The sequence below is a fragment of the Necator americanus genome, chromosome IV, assembly GCF_031761385.1.
Source record: "Necator americanus strain Aroian chromosome IV, whole genome shotgun sequence".
Classification (NCBI taxonomy): Eukaryota; Metazoa; Nematoda; class Chromadorea; order Rhabditida; family Ancylostomatidae; genus Necator; species Necator americanus.
In genome coordinates, this window is record NC_087374.1 from 12,598,229 (window position 1) to 12,613,043 (window position 14,815).

Sequence of the window (14,815 nt, forward strand, 5' to 3'; positions counted from 1 at the left end):
TGGGATGTTTTTCCTTTGAGCAGATTTCATGTCAGCATCCGCCGCTGATAGCCGAATGCTCAAGGAATTAATTGTCGCTTGAAATAGAAACTACATTAGCTTTTTTGACGAACGATATTTTCTTGACATAAATAATGCTTTTCAAAAATGTTCTTATGTTTAGTTGTTATTAGTTCTATCTGTGTTAATAATAAGCGTGATTTAACAGTAAAGCACAAGGTATAATTAATTTTTCATGTGTTAATAATATCATTTAATTGTGTTAACTGTCCAATGAAATTGTGTTTGTAAAGTTAACTTATCTTAGTATCCCTTAAATTAATCATCTCTCTCCACTCCACGAATCTGAAGTGGTACGGATTTCAGGTGGAGAGTTCCTATACGGGGTCGTAGATTGTGGAGAAGAGGATGATTCCGTTCATCTCATCCTAATCGCCGTAAAAAACAACCACGAAGAAGCGGCGCGTGCACGAGGCTGGCGCGCTCCTACAACTTTTCCTAGACAACACCGCTTCGGAACTCATCTTCCGGACCGTTTTTTTGCGGCGATTAGGAAGAAATGAACGAAGTCACCCTCTTCTCAACAAACTATCTTAATTATTTTCCCAAATTCTCACTCTGTTGTGGTTTTAAATTATTTTAATTTTACTCGCACATCGATACAATCTCACTACTATTTATTTTCATTCTACTAACATCCCCTTCATGAGGGTATTTAAAGTTATTTTTTGTTTCGAAAGCATCGAAATTTAAAGAGGAGACAAAATTCTTATTTTCATTGTTGTTGTGATTTATTTCGAATGATAAGAATTTAAATAAATTTACTCCTGGAATATTTTACTTGTCTCATGCCTCTACTTCATATACATCCCTACTAGTCGTCTACCCACTCACAACGGTCATATCTTGATTGAATAAGATATCCTGAGTGTGCGTGGATATGGATATTTTTTCCAGGTTTCGTTATTTATATTTATACTGATTGTTTGTTTATGTACCATATGTTAGTGTATATTTTAATTTTATGCTTCCTCTAAAAGGAATCTCTCATGCTATCGTGAAAAACGTTCGAAAGCCCCGTGTCTATAAATAATTTTTTGAGTAATGTTCTAGAGAATGTGCTCTAGAGAATTTTTTTCTAACGCAAATTTGTCTAAGGACCTGTGAATCCAAATTAACTCTTAAGGAAAAATTTTTATTAGCTTGTAGCCCTACTCCACTAAATCTTAATAATAGTATACTGCTAAATAAAATTATGAATAATTTATGAATGATTGATTTATGAATAATCCAGGAGATGAACGATTGTTCCGTAACGTTTCTCGTCGATGAGTAGAAGAGCGTTTAAACAAATAAACGTATGTTTACTGATACATACACCAAGTGAAGAGCCGTGCTTTAGCAACTTATCCACGCGGTTCAGAATTGCAATGCAGTGCACTGATCTTGTCACGGATGTGGAACTACTTTTGCATCCGTCGTTCGTCATTTCTTTCGCCCAACGCTATCCTACGGGACTTCGTAGAAAACCCCAGGATATCATTTCCGTAGCTTGTTGGTCCTTTCTATAAATTCACGTATTCACGTGCTTCGAGATGCTGTTTCGTGCGTAGGACTACAGCTGTAGAGCGATGCCGTGACGCCAACGGCGGTTGAGACCCATGCTAGAAGACCTTTCCTGGAATGAGAAATCGTATTTCTTGGTGTGAATCCCTTTCACTTGCTGTAGCTTTAAGCTTGGAGATTTCCCCTACATCTAGTTAAAAACCAGTCATTTTCTCAAACCTGTAGGTAAATTGTAGAATAAATTTTTTGTCAATTGCGGCTATGCATTTTTGTCGCGCTGAAATATAGCGAAAACTGAAAAGAGAAGCAGGAGAAAGGATGTACACATAAAAATGAAATCAGCAGTACTTAATTTAAATTTATTTACTTACTTATATTTTTTTAAAACATTTCTTTGTTTTACTTTACCATCTTATTTTGTTTTGTTTATAATGAATCTCAAGCTTAGGGATAAATAATAAGACTATGAATAAGTTGATAATATCCAAAAATAGATAATAATATAAAATAATAGGTTAAGAATAAGATAATATGATGCAGTATAATAAAATAAGAGATTCCACCTAATTTGCTGGCTCTTAAACTTTTTAAGTTGATAAGAGGATTTTAAAGCTAAGTGAACACTAATGTCGATTTTCTTTCTTTTTTTTTTGCTTGCTTTCTCCTTTTCTTTCGCTTTGTTTCTTCCTCTCCATCTCGTCAATGTCTTTAGTTCCCTCTTTTCTCAACTTTTCGGATTTGTCAGCACTGCCTCATCTTAAAAGCCAAACACTGATGTCTTCCTACCGGCCTTCTTAAGTGAAATCAATGAATAGACTGAATCTCAATGAATGAATAGTTGGCCGGAACGTGTACATAGAGGAACGTACCTCGCAGGAACTAAATCGGTTCCCACGCCTTTTTTTAAGGGGTTAGGGAGAGATGAGCAGATCCACATCGGTTCCCGCAATGTACTAGCCGATCTTTAGCTTCTCGTGCGGATCCCCTCATCCTCGTCAGATTCGTGGCATGAAGTCTTTAACGTTCACTTCCACTTTTTTGAGGTGACTTACCGCTCTCAGAGCTCAGAGACAGCAAGTGGATTTCTTCGGGATGTACTTCGTCTGCTAACGAAGGCACATTCGTGCGTAGTGCAAGTGTTGATGCTCCTCTATTCTTCTTCTGCAGTCGAAGGCGCCACTCAGTGCTTCTAAGGGCGTCGCATTTCACATCAGATCGTACGAGACCCTTCACAAACTCCTTTCAGCGCCTTCGATTTTACTTTTTCGTCTGAGGTTTTTTCCCACTGGAACGCTTTTTTCTTCTTTGTTCTTGTTTTCAAACACTTCCTTCGTTTTTTTTTCTTTTTTTCTTTGTGTCTAAATAAGTCCTTTAGAATAATTGATATTTCGCATCCCATTTGCTCAATTTAAATTTCCATATTAACTTTCTCTAAGCATTGGAGGTTCCAGGATTTGGATCATGAATCTTATGCTTAACATTAACACTTAGCATGTGTGCGACATTTAAAACGTATTAATTCGCTTCATACAGTAGAAATACGATAGGAAAATTGCGGTTCTCTTTCTTTGGAAATCTTCTCTACATATTTTTCTCCAATAGTGAGGATAAGATATTTGCAGTCCTATTGTCTATGACTCACCTGTCAAGTTGTTCTCCATTGCAGCTTCCTTGGTTCCTAATCGGGATTCATTGAAAAACATTTTATTCTCTCACTAACTTTTTCTCACTTAGGTTTTTTTTCCAGCTGTCAGGTAGTCTTTTGTTCTGACTTATAATGATGAAAAAACGCACTTTTAAGCCCCTCATCATACAAAATAATATTAAAAATATTCCCTAGTGACTCTGTAGTCGCAAATGGTGTAGCTGCCGACCATCAACCTTCACTCCCACGACGTCCCATTCCAACTTTCCCGTTGCGTCGTAGTCGCAATTGGTTTGTATTGTTTTCACTATGAACACATATTTACACAAAGTCTACGTGACATCTTTGCATCTATGAATTTCTTCTTCTTCATACTAGTAATTAATTTCCCAGTGTTCTTAGAACTTTGAACAGTAGCATTTCAATAATCTCCATATTTCATTAACTAAAATCCTTGTTTTTCCAACCACTAATATAGTTGGGTTCAATGAACAACACATAATTTTAGTTCACGTTTAAATTTAATTAAATAGTTAAATACGTTTAAATTGCTTTGTTTTTAACCTAATCCCTTTTCTGTGAGGTAAACTTCATGTTGGTTGCATTGTTTTTCTGGACTTGCTTACATTGTCTGCCTTGGAAGACATGAGTTGTTTTCAGCGGCGTAGCGGTATCTTGTTAGAATTTGATATTTACTAGTCTTGATTAGCTCGTACTCCTCTTACAATAAAGTTATGTGCATTGCGAAAAGGTAACATTCCGTTTTTTCCGGTGGAGCATATGTCTTTCCAATGACTTGGAGGCCCTTCTTCCTCTTTTAGTAGTGCTGATGAAAATTGCTGATTTCGGAAGTGTTATTGAAATTGAAGACGTTAGCGCATTTGTTGTTTTTTTCAAGTATTATTAGTAACCTTCGGCTAAAGCCGTACTTCAGACTTTGTAAGGTGTTCGCTCCCCTTTAGTAATAAATGAAAATTAATAATGGTGGCATTTTCCGTGAAATTAGATTTGTGTTATTCAGACAACGCTTTCTTCCTATTTTTTTAAATAACAAATGGAGGCAGAAGATTTCATAGTTTTCTTCCTACATTCAGTTCCACATTTGGAGAACATTCATACTTCTGTTCAAACACTCCTTCAATACCAATATAATATAAAGACAATTTGAAAGCATTACTCGAAGTATAGGTTTTCCTCCTGATTTCCCCCAACAGCTATCCTAGAATGATGTTCAACATAAAATAACGCATACGGCATCATCGCACTGATAAAGATAACGTCCCTCGCCACATCATGTAAACTGTTGGCTACTATTTAAGCAGCCGTTTGTGTGGGTGCCTCCACTTTCTGAAGAAAGCGTGTCACCAAAATGAGGCAGATCTGCAAGGAAATAGATACGCGATAGATGTGAAAGGCAACACGGGCAGTGGCACTGGTTATGTAACTGTTGTAACACCATCCTCTTTTCGCGGCATGCACACGAAGTTATTGCGCAGCAATCGGACGCCGTGGGACCCGTCTCACCCCCTTTTATAGCTATCTGGCGTTGGCGCAGCAATCCGACGTTGTGGGACCCGTTTCACCCCATTTTCTAGCAATCTGGCGTCGACCCACCAATTCGGCACCGGGGGACTCGTCGCACACCCTTTTTGGAAATTCGTGACACACACATGCGTGACAGAATAAGCCTGTTATTATATAGCATGATCATGATACTAAGTATTACTACTATTACTACGTTAGTAGAGCTGCTTTCTCCAATCCTACATTTCATCCTCACCCAAATCATAGCTGTTTCTCCCCGCAGTCCTTAATATTTCGATGAAATAAAAACCGCATTATTAGAAAATTTATTTGTCTTCATCAAATGCTGAATTTTAAATCAGGGAATAAAATCAGAACTTACGAAATTTTGGCGTCGAATTTCTTGAAATATGGCGAGCGCTACGTTATTCGAAGCTTCGATTGTAACGCTAGAAATCACTTTCCTTCGAATCTCGACTATTCGAAAAAATAATCGTGAAAGATAACCGGTTGTAGACATTGCTCTGGGGAAACATTTCAATGTTAGTTTCTCTGCAAAAGCAATTAAGGTTCTGCTTACACAGTTTCTAAGAGCATTTGCGAAAACGCGAAATACCGCTTGAAGACTCAGGCTTGTGAAACACTCATGGGATCAATTTACCTAACGAGACAACTCTTTACGTGCCTACGATGGACGAAAGGGAGTTGTGTAAGCTTATTACATCACTTGTAAAGAATTGTTTTATCGGTCGGGTAATTTTGGAATTAATTCAACTTTTTTCCACTTCGTCAATATTGTACGTACTTGAGTTGCCTGGTTGGGTAAATTGAGGTCGTTGGTGATTTTATGGCCCTAATTATTGAATTTATAGAGCGAGTTTGCGTTTTCGCTCCCATCTCTAAGAAATACGTCTCAAATATTTTTTGGAAGCATCTGGGCTTGCCGTCGAAAGTTCTTCTGAACAATACCTGGGTATTTGTGCGATGGAAAAAATCTGAATCCAGTGCAGTGTGGCATAATGGATAAAGATACCACTATTTTTGTCAGTCCATGCAAGCCCAATGTGTCGCAATTTCTTCCGATTTCTGAACATTTGCTCAGCAAACAAATAATAAAATGTATGTTGGAGATTAGTTATAGCAATTTGTAGTTGTTTTCATGTGTCCCATGCTGCAATGGAGAGAGATAGATCTTGCTGAATTTTTCTCTTTCCTTTGACGCTTTTTCGAAAGGGAAATTGTTTTCTTGTCTCTTAAAATATGAGTTTATGACGATTAGATGGATCTTGATGAGGGAATGCATACCTTTTTATTGACTTTCAATGGAGCACTTTCGTCAATTTTCGAATAGAATTGAAATTTCGAACCCATACAGGGTGAGAGGGGTCAAAATGCTCTAAATAACCTCCTGATTACGAATATGATAAGCAATTCGTCCAATTTTGAGAAACTAGCGCAAATCCTATGAACACCTCTTCCATCCACGGAGATGCATAAATGCCGAATGTACCTGTATATGCCAAAGGCAGGATTGCGGAGGTGTGAAAGTAATTAACGAAGGTTGGAGAAACTTCTGTCGTTCCCAAGCCACACGTTTGTCAAAACTAAATCCTTGAAGTGCATTTGAAATTAACACATTTGCTTCCAAATGGTATTTTTTAAATTTAATTTTACCCACTCTCAAGAATTCCGACGGTTTGTTTTCGTCGGCGATTTGGGACAGGAATTAATAGCGCTGTTGTAGGCTTCGAATTTTCGCTACGACCATGATAACATGGATTCTGACGTGGTGCTTGGAGGTTACACGGGTCTCGTTGGAAGAATTTTTAGAAGCCTTTTTACGTTGTCATGTAAGTACTAGTTCCGTAGTAATATATACGAGCAGTAGTGCTAATTCCTTCCTTAGATATTGTCCATTTGTGAGGAATAGGCCTAAGAGCCTTCCCTTCACTAGTTTCGTGGATTGATTAAACGAAGGACCGCTTCTCTGTCCTTAGTTCCACTTACCAAGTTTTATTTATATGTGATTAGCAGGTTGAGGAAATGTTTGCAGAGTTAACGTGATTTTCCGTGCGGGTTTAGAATCCCTCTCACTGAAGAATGATTAGCAAAGAAGAAAGAAAACTATTAATTTACATAAATTTCACGTTTTTTTCTGGATGTGGAAAACATTCACATACACACATACTACATACTACATATGAAAATTAAATTGTAGTGGAACTACAAATTCTACGAAGCAGTTCGCTGATCAACATCTAGTTGATCCTCTTTTTTGTAGGATCACAAGAACCTCCTACTAAAATTGAGGAAGAAAAGTTGCCTTTAGTTGTTTGTCTTCCCCATTGCTATTTTCTCGTTGACGTTCTCCTGCATTTTCTACGTTCAGCTCGATTATTTTGACTACGGAGGATCAGACATGCCCTAATAATTCTTGAATTTATTCTGATTTCGCCAGAAAGTTTCCCAGTGGCTTTTCTTTCCACAAATAGCACAGAATTTCTCTTTGAAGGTCTTCGTAAAGAAGTCCGACACAGTGACGGAGCACAGTGGCTCATGGTTCTGTTTCAGCCATGAGTTTTTGTTTTTTTCTTTTTTTTTCTGGTTTTTGTTGAAACGCTTCAGGTGCCCGGCCTACTTTATTCTACTTTCTTGTTCAAAAAAAAAATCTCTCATCTTCGATCGGTGATGTAGAATAAAATTTTGAATCCCCCCTTCCACTTAACAGAAGCAGGTCACTTCTACCATCATGTTTTCGATGGAGATTTCAGTGATGCAGCGTATTTCCCTCCTGCTTGCGAAGTGCCAGGCTTCTGAAGCATATTTCGAAGCATGAAGTACGGTGGATTCAAATGGACCGTCCTTTTCACTACATCCTCGATGTTCCTATACGCTCTCCAAGCCGCTCGTTTCCTCCTGCGCAGCGTGGCGGTAGGGTCATTTCTCGATCTTCATTTTCCGACTAAGACATGCGTTGCTGGTACATTCAGATATGTTTGTTCCATAGAGAGTAGATTTTTACGCTGCGTCTAGTATTTTTCATTTTTATTGAAATTATTCTCCTTCCCTTTCCTGTCAATAACTGAAGGTTTTAGCTAATGAAAATTTAGAAAATAAAAAATAATAAGAATAACAACGAGAAATAATCACAACATCAGGTTTAATGAACTTCAGAAATTAGAGTAGAACTTTAAGCATGTTTTCAGTAGCGTAATTTCGTTTTCAGAGCGAAGTCCATTCTAGAATCTTGAACAAATTCGAGCAGAACGTATCTTGTTGTAGGAGAAATTAGAGCACAGCGGATGTTGTTGTGGTGAATATTTTGCATAAGGACGCAATCAACACAAGAAGTGCGGTGTTTTCTTGGCTTATTTCTTCTTATCGCCTTTGCGAAAATCCAATCACGACTTTCTTGCTCATTCTTCTCCGATTCTATAGCTGGGCACTTTAATATTGTTTATTTATGTTTTTATTCAACAGACACTACAGTCACTGTGAAACATAGTTTTCTTTCTTGCATTAGTTTTTGTATAATCGCATGTAATTTTGCTGAACCAGACCGCGACGAATGCACTGCAATAAAAAAAAAACGAAAAAAATGAAAATTGACATGATTACTTAGATTTTCCATCCAGTGCTTGTCTCGCACATAACATTATGCCACTTAGACTTCTGTTCTTCTCTTTTCTCGAACTAGCAACGCAGGACTCCGATCGCCTTCTCGGAAAGACCTCAATCTTGGGAAATGAAAACCTCATTCTTAAACCATAAAAATACATCGCGCACACAACGCGGACTAAGTCAACAAGAGAAAGGTCTCCATTGAGAAAAACAGTGCGGCGAATGTACCGGTTATTTTTATGTGTAGAATTTTTATATGTATTTTTATATGTCGGCAAAGAGAAGGATTTTAGGAAACATTTTAGAACAGGTTCTCGTAAACATTTCAAAGTTAAAGGTGGAAAGCATTTTCAGAGATATGAAATGATAACAGTGATAGACCACTATGGGAGTTCATTTCAACATAAAAACTGCAGAAATAGAGAGGATGCTTTTTTTTATAACATATTCTATTTTTTTTTTGCTCTTCCGTGTTGTATTTCGGGATTCTTTGCGTTTCTTTTCTGTTGAAATTCATTCACTAACCTCTCCTCGCCCTGCTTTCCTTCCAAAGTGACTTACTACATGTAATTATTACTATTGATATTAATGGGGCGGTTGTAGTGTTCGTGAACCTCAAACGATTCTGAATTGAAGTGGACGTGGTGGCGCATCCCATGCGGATTGATTACCGCCAGACACTTTATCCTTTATCCTTTATTGGTATTAATATCACACCACAACAACTTTCATTATCGATATTTTCACTTGACTCTTCCACTGAATACGTGGAATTGAGTGGAAATAGGAATAGGAGTCCTCTACAACGGTTTACCGCCTCATAGTGGCGTGGAGGTGACACTGGGCGTCGAACTGCGATGCACAGCGGAGGTTCGTCCTCCGTCAGGGTCTCCCAAGCTGAGAAGGAGTTCAACACATCCGACATTCCGACTTCTCGGAATCGGAAGCCTAGCTAAGAGTAAACCACCGCTAAGATTCACCACCGTCTTGGCAAGATGTCGCAAGGTGGCTCTCTGATCCATATAGGTTGGGCGACGACCTGTGGTGAAAGCTAAGCTCGCCGTGGCATGGCTGCTTAGTTTGGGGAAAAGTCTTTTTGCCACTCCAGCATATACACTGCCTCAGTACCCTGCACACTGGGCCCTGCCGTCTCAGACGTCAGACGGTATGGCGACCGGTGAGAGGCGATCAAATCTCAGGTTGTTCAGGACGTCATTGATTCTGGGCCAAGGCGACACACGCATGACTCGCCATGGAGACTGTCTCAGACTGTGTACCTACAACGCGAGAACAGTGTCCACAGACGCTGACCTCCATGCCCTTCTCGAAGCTGCAGAGCGTATCAAATTTGACGTGATTGCTCTGCAGGAAACCAAGTGCAGAAGGAGCGATGTACGACAGATGAATAACGGTACACTCGTCATTCGTGGAGAGAAGGTTCCGTCGCGAAATGTAGGCGGTGTTGGTTCTGTTGTGCACCCATCTGTCGTCCATCTTGTCGATTCTCACGAGATCCTGTCACCTCGTCTGGCCATTCTTCGCCAAAAATCCATCAATATCATCAACTGCTACTCACCAACATCAGCAGCTGATGAACCCGAATTGGACGCGTTTTACGAGGAGCTGGAGGAAGTAATCCGCAACGAGAAGTCCTTCTACAAATTCGTTGTCGGAGATTTCAACGCAAAACTAGGAAAGGCCACAGAAGAGGAATACAGGATTGGAAGATTTGGACTAGAGGACCGGAATGAAAATGGCAATCGCCTCGCCGGGCTGTTGTCCGCCGCTCGCCTTTTTCATGGGAACTCTCTTTTCATGAAAAAAGATTATCGTCGGTGGACATGGGAATCGCCCAATGGCGCTACTCGTGCGGAGATCGACCACATACTCACCAACCGGAGGTGGTGTCTACCTGACGTCTCAGTAGTACCATCCTTTTCTAGTGGTTCTGGTCACCGTCTCCTTCGTGCGAAAATACGACTTAGCCACACGATGGAAAAGAACATCTGCTATCGGCAACGAAGGAGAAAAGAAGTCGTCTACGACGATTGCGTACTCGAGGACTCCTTATCTCAAGGTGACTGGCACATCGAGGAGGACCCAAACGTGGACTACGAGATGCTGCTTAGAGGATTGCTTAGAGGAAGCCTGTGCTGAGCGTGCCTCGAAGCCGCGCACGACAAACTTAGATCGAATTTCGAAGACCACCGAGGAATTGTTGGGAAGAAGAAGGGCTTTGAGGCTTGATCCGAATGCATCGCACATTGAGCGGTTAGTAGCAAACACTAGCTGCAGAAAAGCGTTGCGGGAGGATTTTTTGAAATACAGGCAGAAGAAGATTCTGGAAGCAGCACAAAGAAGAACGAGTCTAAAGAAATGCCGCAGGGATCTCCGCGAATATAATATTCCGCTATCAGCCTTGCTGAGCGAAGATGGGACTCGCACGTCTTCTCGTCGTGAGATAGAAATCATTACGGAGAGGTTCTACTCGAACCTTTTCCGTTCATTAACTCCTGTGTCAAGCCCGATCATTCCCACTGATGAAGCTCCACCGCGGATTCTCGTTTCGGAAGTACGAGTCGCTATCAAGAGCATGAAACCTGGCACAACCCCCGGATCTGATTTTATATCAGCAGACTTTCTCCGGGCTGGTGGCCATCAGCTTCATGTAATCTTAGCAGCGCACATGACATCCTACCTTCAGAAAGAAAGGATCCCAGACCACTGGAAGACGTCGCGAACCGTTCTTATCCATAAAAAAGGTGACCGAGAGGACCTTCGGAACTACCGTCCTATATGCTTGCTGAGCGCGTTATACAAAGTATTCACCAAGATCATCCTCACGCGCATATCTAGGACGCTGGATGAAGCCCAGCCTCAAGAGCAAGCTGGATTTCGCCAAGGGTTCAGCTGCTTGGACCACATCCAGACCGTGTCGAGGGTCATAGAGGTTTGCCGAGAATACCGCCTGCCCCTTGTTCTAACCTTCGTCGACTATGAGAAAGACAGACAGCGTAGAAACGAATGCAATACTGTCAGCGCTGGTCGATCAGGGTGTGGACGCGTCGTATGTGAGGACATTAGCCAATTGCTACGATCGATGCTCGACTAGGATACAGCTTTTCCACCGCCCTCTCACCATACCCATTGGAAAGGGGGTACGACAAGGCGATACCATATTGCCGAAGCTGTTCACGGCTGCATTGCAATGGATAATGAAATCACTATCCTGGGAAGAAAGGGGCATACGTGTTGATGGAAGATTTCTTTCGAACCTTCGTTTTGCGGACGACATCGTTCTCTTTTCGAGCAGTACCAATGAAGCAGAAACGATGGTCAACGAATTGAACGAAGCAGGAAAGAGAATAGGACTGCGAATAAACAGAAAGAAGACACAGTTCATGAAGAACGCCTACTGCGAGGACGGAGGAGTACAACTTGAAGGCTCCCACATCGTGAAAACTTCGTCATACGTATACCTCGGGCGTTCTATGAACATGGAAAACGACTTAAAGGAAGAACTGAATAGAAGAATGAGAGCAGCATGGGCAGCATTCGCAACCGTCAGGGAAGCTACGGACCAACTGACGGACCAAGATCTTCGTGCCCATCTGTTCGACTCGACAGTTCTTCCAGCGCCCTGTTACGCAGCGGAGACGTGGGCAGACACCGCTGCCATGTCTAGGAAGCTACTTACTACCCACAGAGCCCTTGCGAGATGTCTTCTGAACTTTAACCGGCGCACACAACATCTAGCCGGTCTTCACAGCTCCGACTTAAGAGGAATGTCCCGTCTTCGCGACCCAGCGGAATATGTATCGAAAGCAAAACATAGATGGGCCGTTCACATCATGAGAAAAGAATCGACGATAGATGGACTAAAAGAACGTTAGAGTGGATCCCAAGAGATGCTAAACGCCCTCGAGGGAGATCGCCAACGAGATGGGGTGACGTGTTCGCTACACGGATGGACGAGCTGAGAGCTCAGCTGGATACGGCTCAAGGACCTCGTCAACGTCACTCACGAAACTTGAGAACATCTTGGATGACAATGGCGAGGGAACGAAACGAGTGGAAGAGATGCTGGGGGCCGCACGGCCAGTGAAGACGGGCCATCTAAGTATCTAAGTAAGTAAGTAAGGAATACGAGTGACATATCACTGATGGTAAGGGAGCAAATGCATAGCCATGTAAAAGGACCTGATCTCAACGTCAAAAGCGCATGCCAGGATTTTGAGATTGTGCGGAACCCACAGTGAAAGCGTGTAGTTCGGCTAGCAGATTGTTGGACCCAGCGTGGTTCCGCTCATTTTCCCTGATAGCTGTAAAAAACGCCATGGGAACCGTTTTAATTTCTACGAGTTACGTTATAAAGCGCTTTTATGAATACGTTCCGGTCTCCTCAGCAGCCTATTCACTCTCTTGCCTTTTTTGAATAAGCTGGTGAGAAGACATCATTGACCTTCGACCGCTTGCACGTAAATGCGGCGCGTGCACAAGGAGGTGCGTTGCGAATGAAATCGTAGTAAAAGGGCGAGTTCTACGCAGTTTTTTTTTCACGACGACTAAGGAAAGATGAATGGAACCACAGTAGGCTTCAAAATCTGCAACTCGAACTCTACGGCTTCGCTTCCGCACCACATATCAAAATCGTGATACGCTACCTTTAACGGTTGCGCTCAAAGCAGTGCAGTATAGCTAACGGTTGGGATTGAGGTGGAACCGTGCAGCTAGCTTCACTCAAACCACCGCAATGAGTAGTACTGATGAGGTCTCCCTCGATTCAAACCGCTATGTTCCACCAATCATACAAACTACACAACCACAGAAACCACACGCTACGCAACTACCGACCTCCAGGTCCTTCTAACCCCACTAAGTATAACACTTGGTATTAAAGTTGGTGAACCCTTCCGCTAGAGGTCCCTCAACTCGTCCGCCCAGGGTCCCCGACGGATTAATCCGTTCCGGGTTAAAGGCCACGAAGCTGAGGATTTTAGGTGGACTATTCGTACACGGCATAGTAGAATATGAAGAGGGAGGTGATTCCATCCACTTCTTTCTAATTGCCTTAAAAAAACGGCCCGGAAGATGCGGTGCGTGCATAAGGCTGGCGCGCTCCAATCGAACTCGTTGTAAAAAAGTGGCGCGCCAGAACGCTTGAAGCCGCATCTTCCAGGCCGTTTTTTTCGGCAATTAGGAAGAAATAGATGGAAACACCCTTCTCTCCATGATCTACGATCCCGTATACGAATACTTCACCTAAAATCCGTACCACATCAGATTCGTAGGATGATTTTGGTTGGTCACTCGAACTCTGGTATTCGTTTAGGTACTAGCTGGCTGGCTAGCTAGCTTTAGGAGCGTTCCGGCTGGAGCTGGAGAATGACTTGCCCAGCCACCAGACATTATGCTGTGAAGCTCCAGCCTTGCTGTGTAAAACTCAGGCGGAATTCTAGTGAGCTCTGTTCCATCCTGTTTTTTGTTTTATGGCACACCTGTGGGTGTTTTCAAATAAATTAATAACGCATGTGCGTTATTACTGAAATAATCGTCAAAAGCGGGAGTACGTTGAAAATATCATCTAGCTTCAATTGAATAACATTCGAAGTGTTCTGATTCTCTTTGTCTCCAATACTTGTTATGATCAAAAAAAAAAAAACGAATGATTATGCCTATTTTTTGCGAATTCTTATCTACAGTATCTGGCGGTTTTCTTCGCGAACTATTACTAGATTGATTTCCTTTGGGCTCTCCCCACTACGCTCCTTCTTAAGATTGGAATTCTTTCATTGTTCGGTTCCTGACAATAGAAATCTCCTATTTTCTTCATTCTTCATTGCCATAAGAAATCAAGCGAATGCTCACCAGTATTGCTCCTTTTATTTTAAGCTATTTTCGTTCCTCATATATGGAACGATTAATGCATTCATATGTAGGTTTTTCGTCTCAATTCTATTACGTCTCGAACATTTGGAGTTCTAGCGTTGCCCTTTGCGAAAAGAAATCTTTCTACTTTGTTCCGACGCAAATAACGTGCACGTTCCCTCAGACCCGTTTAGTATTACGGAAAAGGCCCTAATTCGGGGTTTTTGTACCAGTTTTACTTCATCTCGCATTAATTTTGCATTATTTTATTCGTTATATTCTCATAATGTGCTATCATTAAAAAGATGTCAATCGATGTCAATGATCAATCGCTTTAGGTGATTTACTGAGATCAATGTTGAAGGAGAAGATGACTTATTATTACGAATACACTCACTGTTTAAACATTAAAAAAGGTCTTCTTTTTTGAGCTCTGCCTTCACTTTTCTCATGTTTGTGAAAAAAATGGGGAAATTCATGGAACTCATCCAAAGACGACGTCAACCCTCGTATATGACTCACCTTCATCCTTAGCTAACTACTTTTGCTATTACCATATGTCATTTGTTTTTGATTCCATACGTTCATTTT

At 41.3% G+C, this 14,815-nt stretch overlaps 2 protein-coding genes across 3 annotated transcripts; both read left to right on the top strand.

Annotated features, from left to right (window-relative positions):
• Window positions 1–9,523: 9,523 nt before the first annotated feature.
• On the top strand, window positions 9,524–11,468 carry RB195_001075 (uncharacterized protein; the record flags this gene model as incomplete). The annotated part of the gene is made up of 3 exons (XM_064197680.1): window positions 9,524–10,433; window positions 10,498–10,627; window positions 10,685–11,468. 3 exons carry the CDS (start codon window positions 9,524–9,526, stop codon window positions 11,466–11,468), a joined length of 1,824 nt encoding a protein of 607 aa, XP_064053561.1.
• A 103-nt stretch (window positions 11,469–11,571) lies between these two features.
• RB195_001076 (uncharacterized protein) lies at window positions 11,572–12,249 on the top strand (the record flags this gene model as incomplete). 2 transcript variants are annotated; one of them, XM_064197681.1, is made up of 1 exon in its annotated part: window positions 11,572–12,249. In XM_064197681.1, one exon carries the CDS (start codon window positions 11,572–11,574, stop codon window positions 12,247–12,249), a length of 678 nt encoding a protein of 225 aa, XP_064053562.1. The 2 variants fall into 2 exon arrangements, with proteins under 2 accessions (XP_064053562.1, XP_064053563.1); XM_064197682.1 differs by having other exon boundaries at window positions 11,689–12,249.
• Window positions 12,250–14,815: the final 2,566 nt, after the last annotated feature.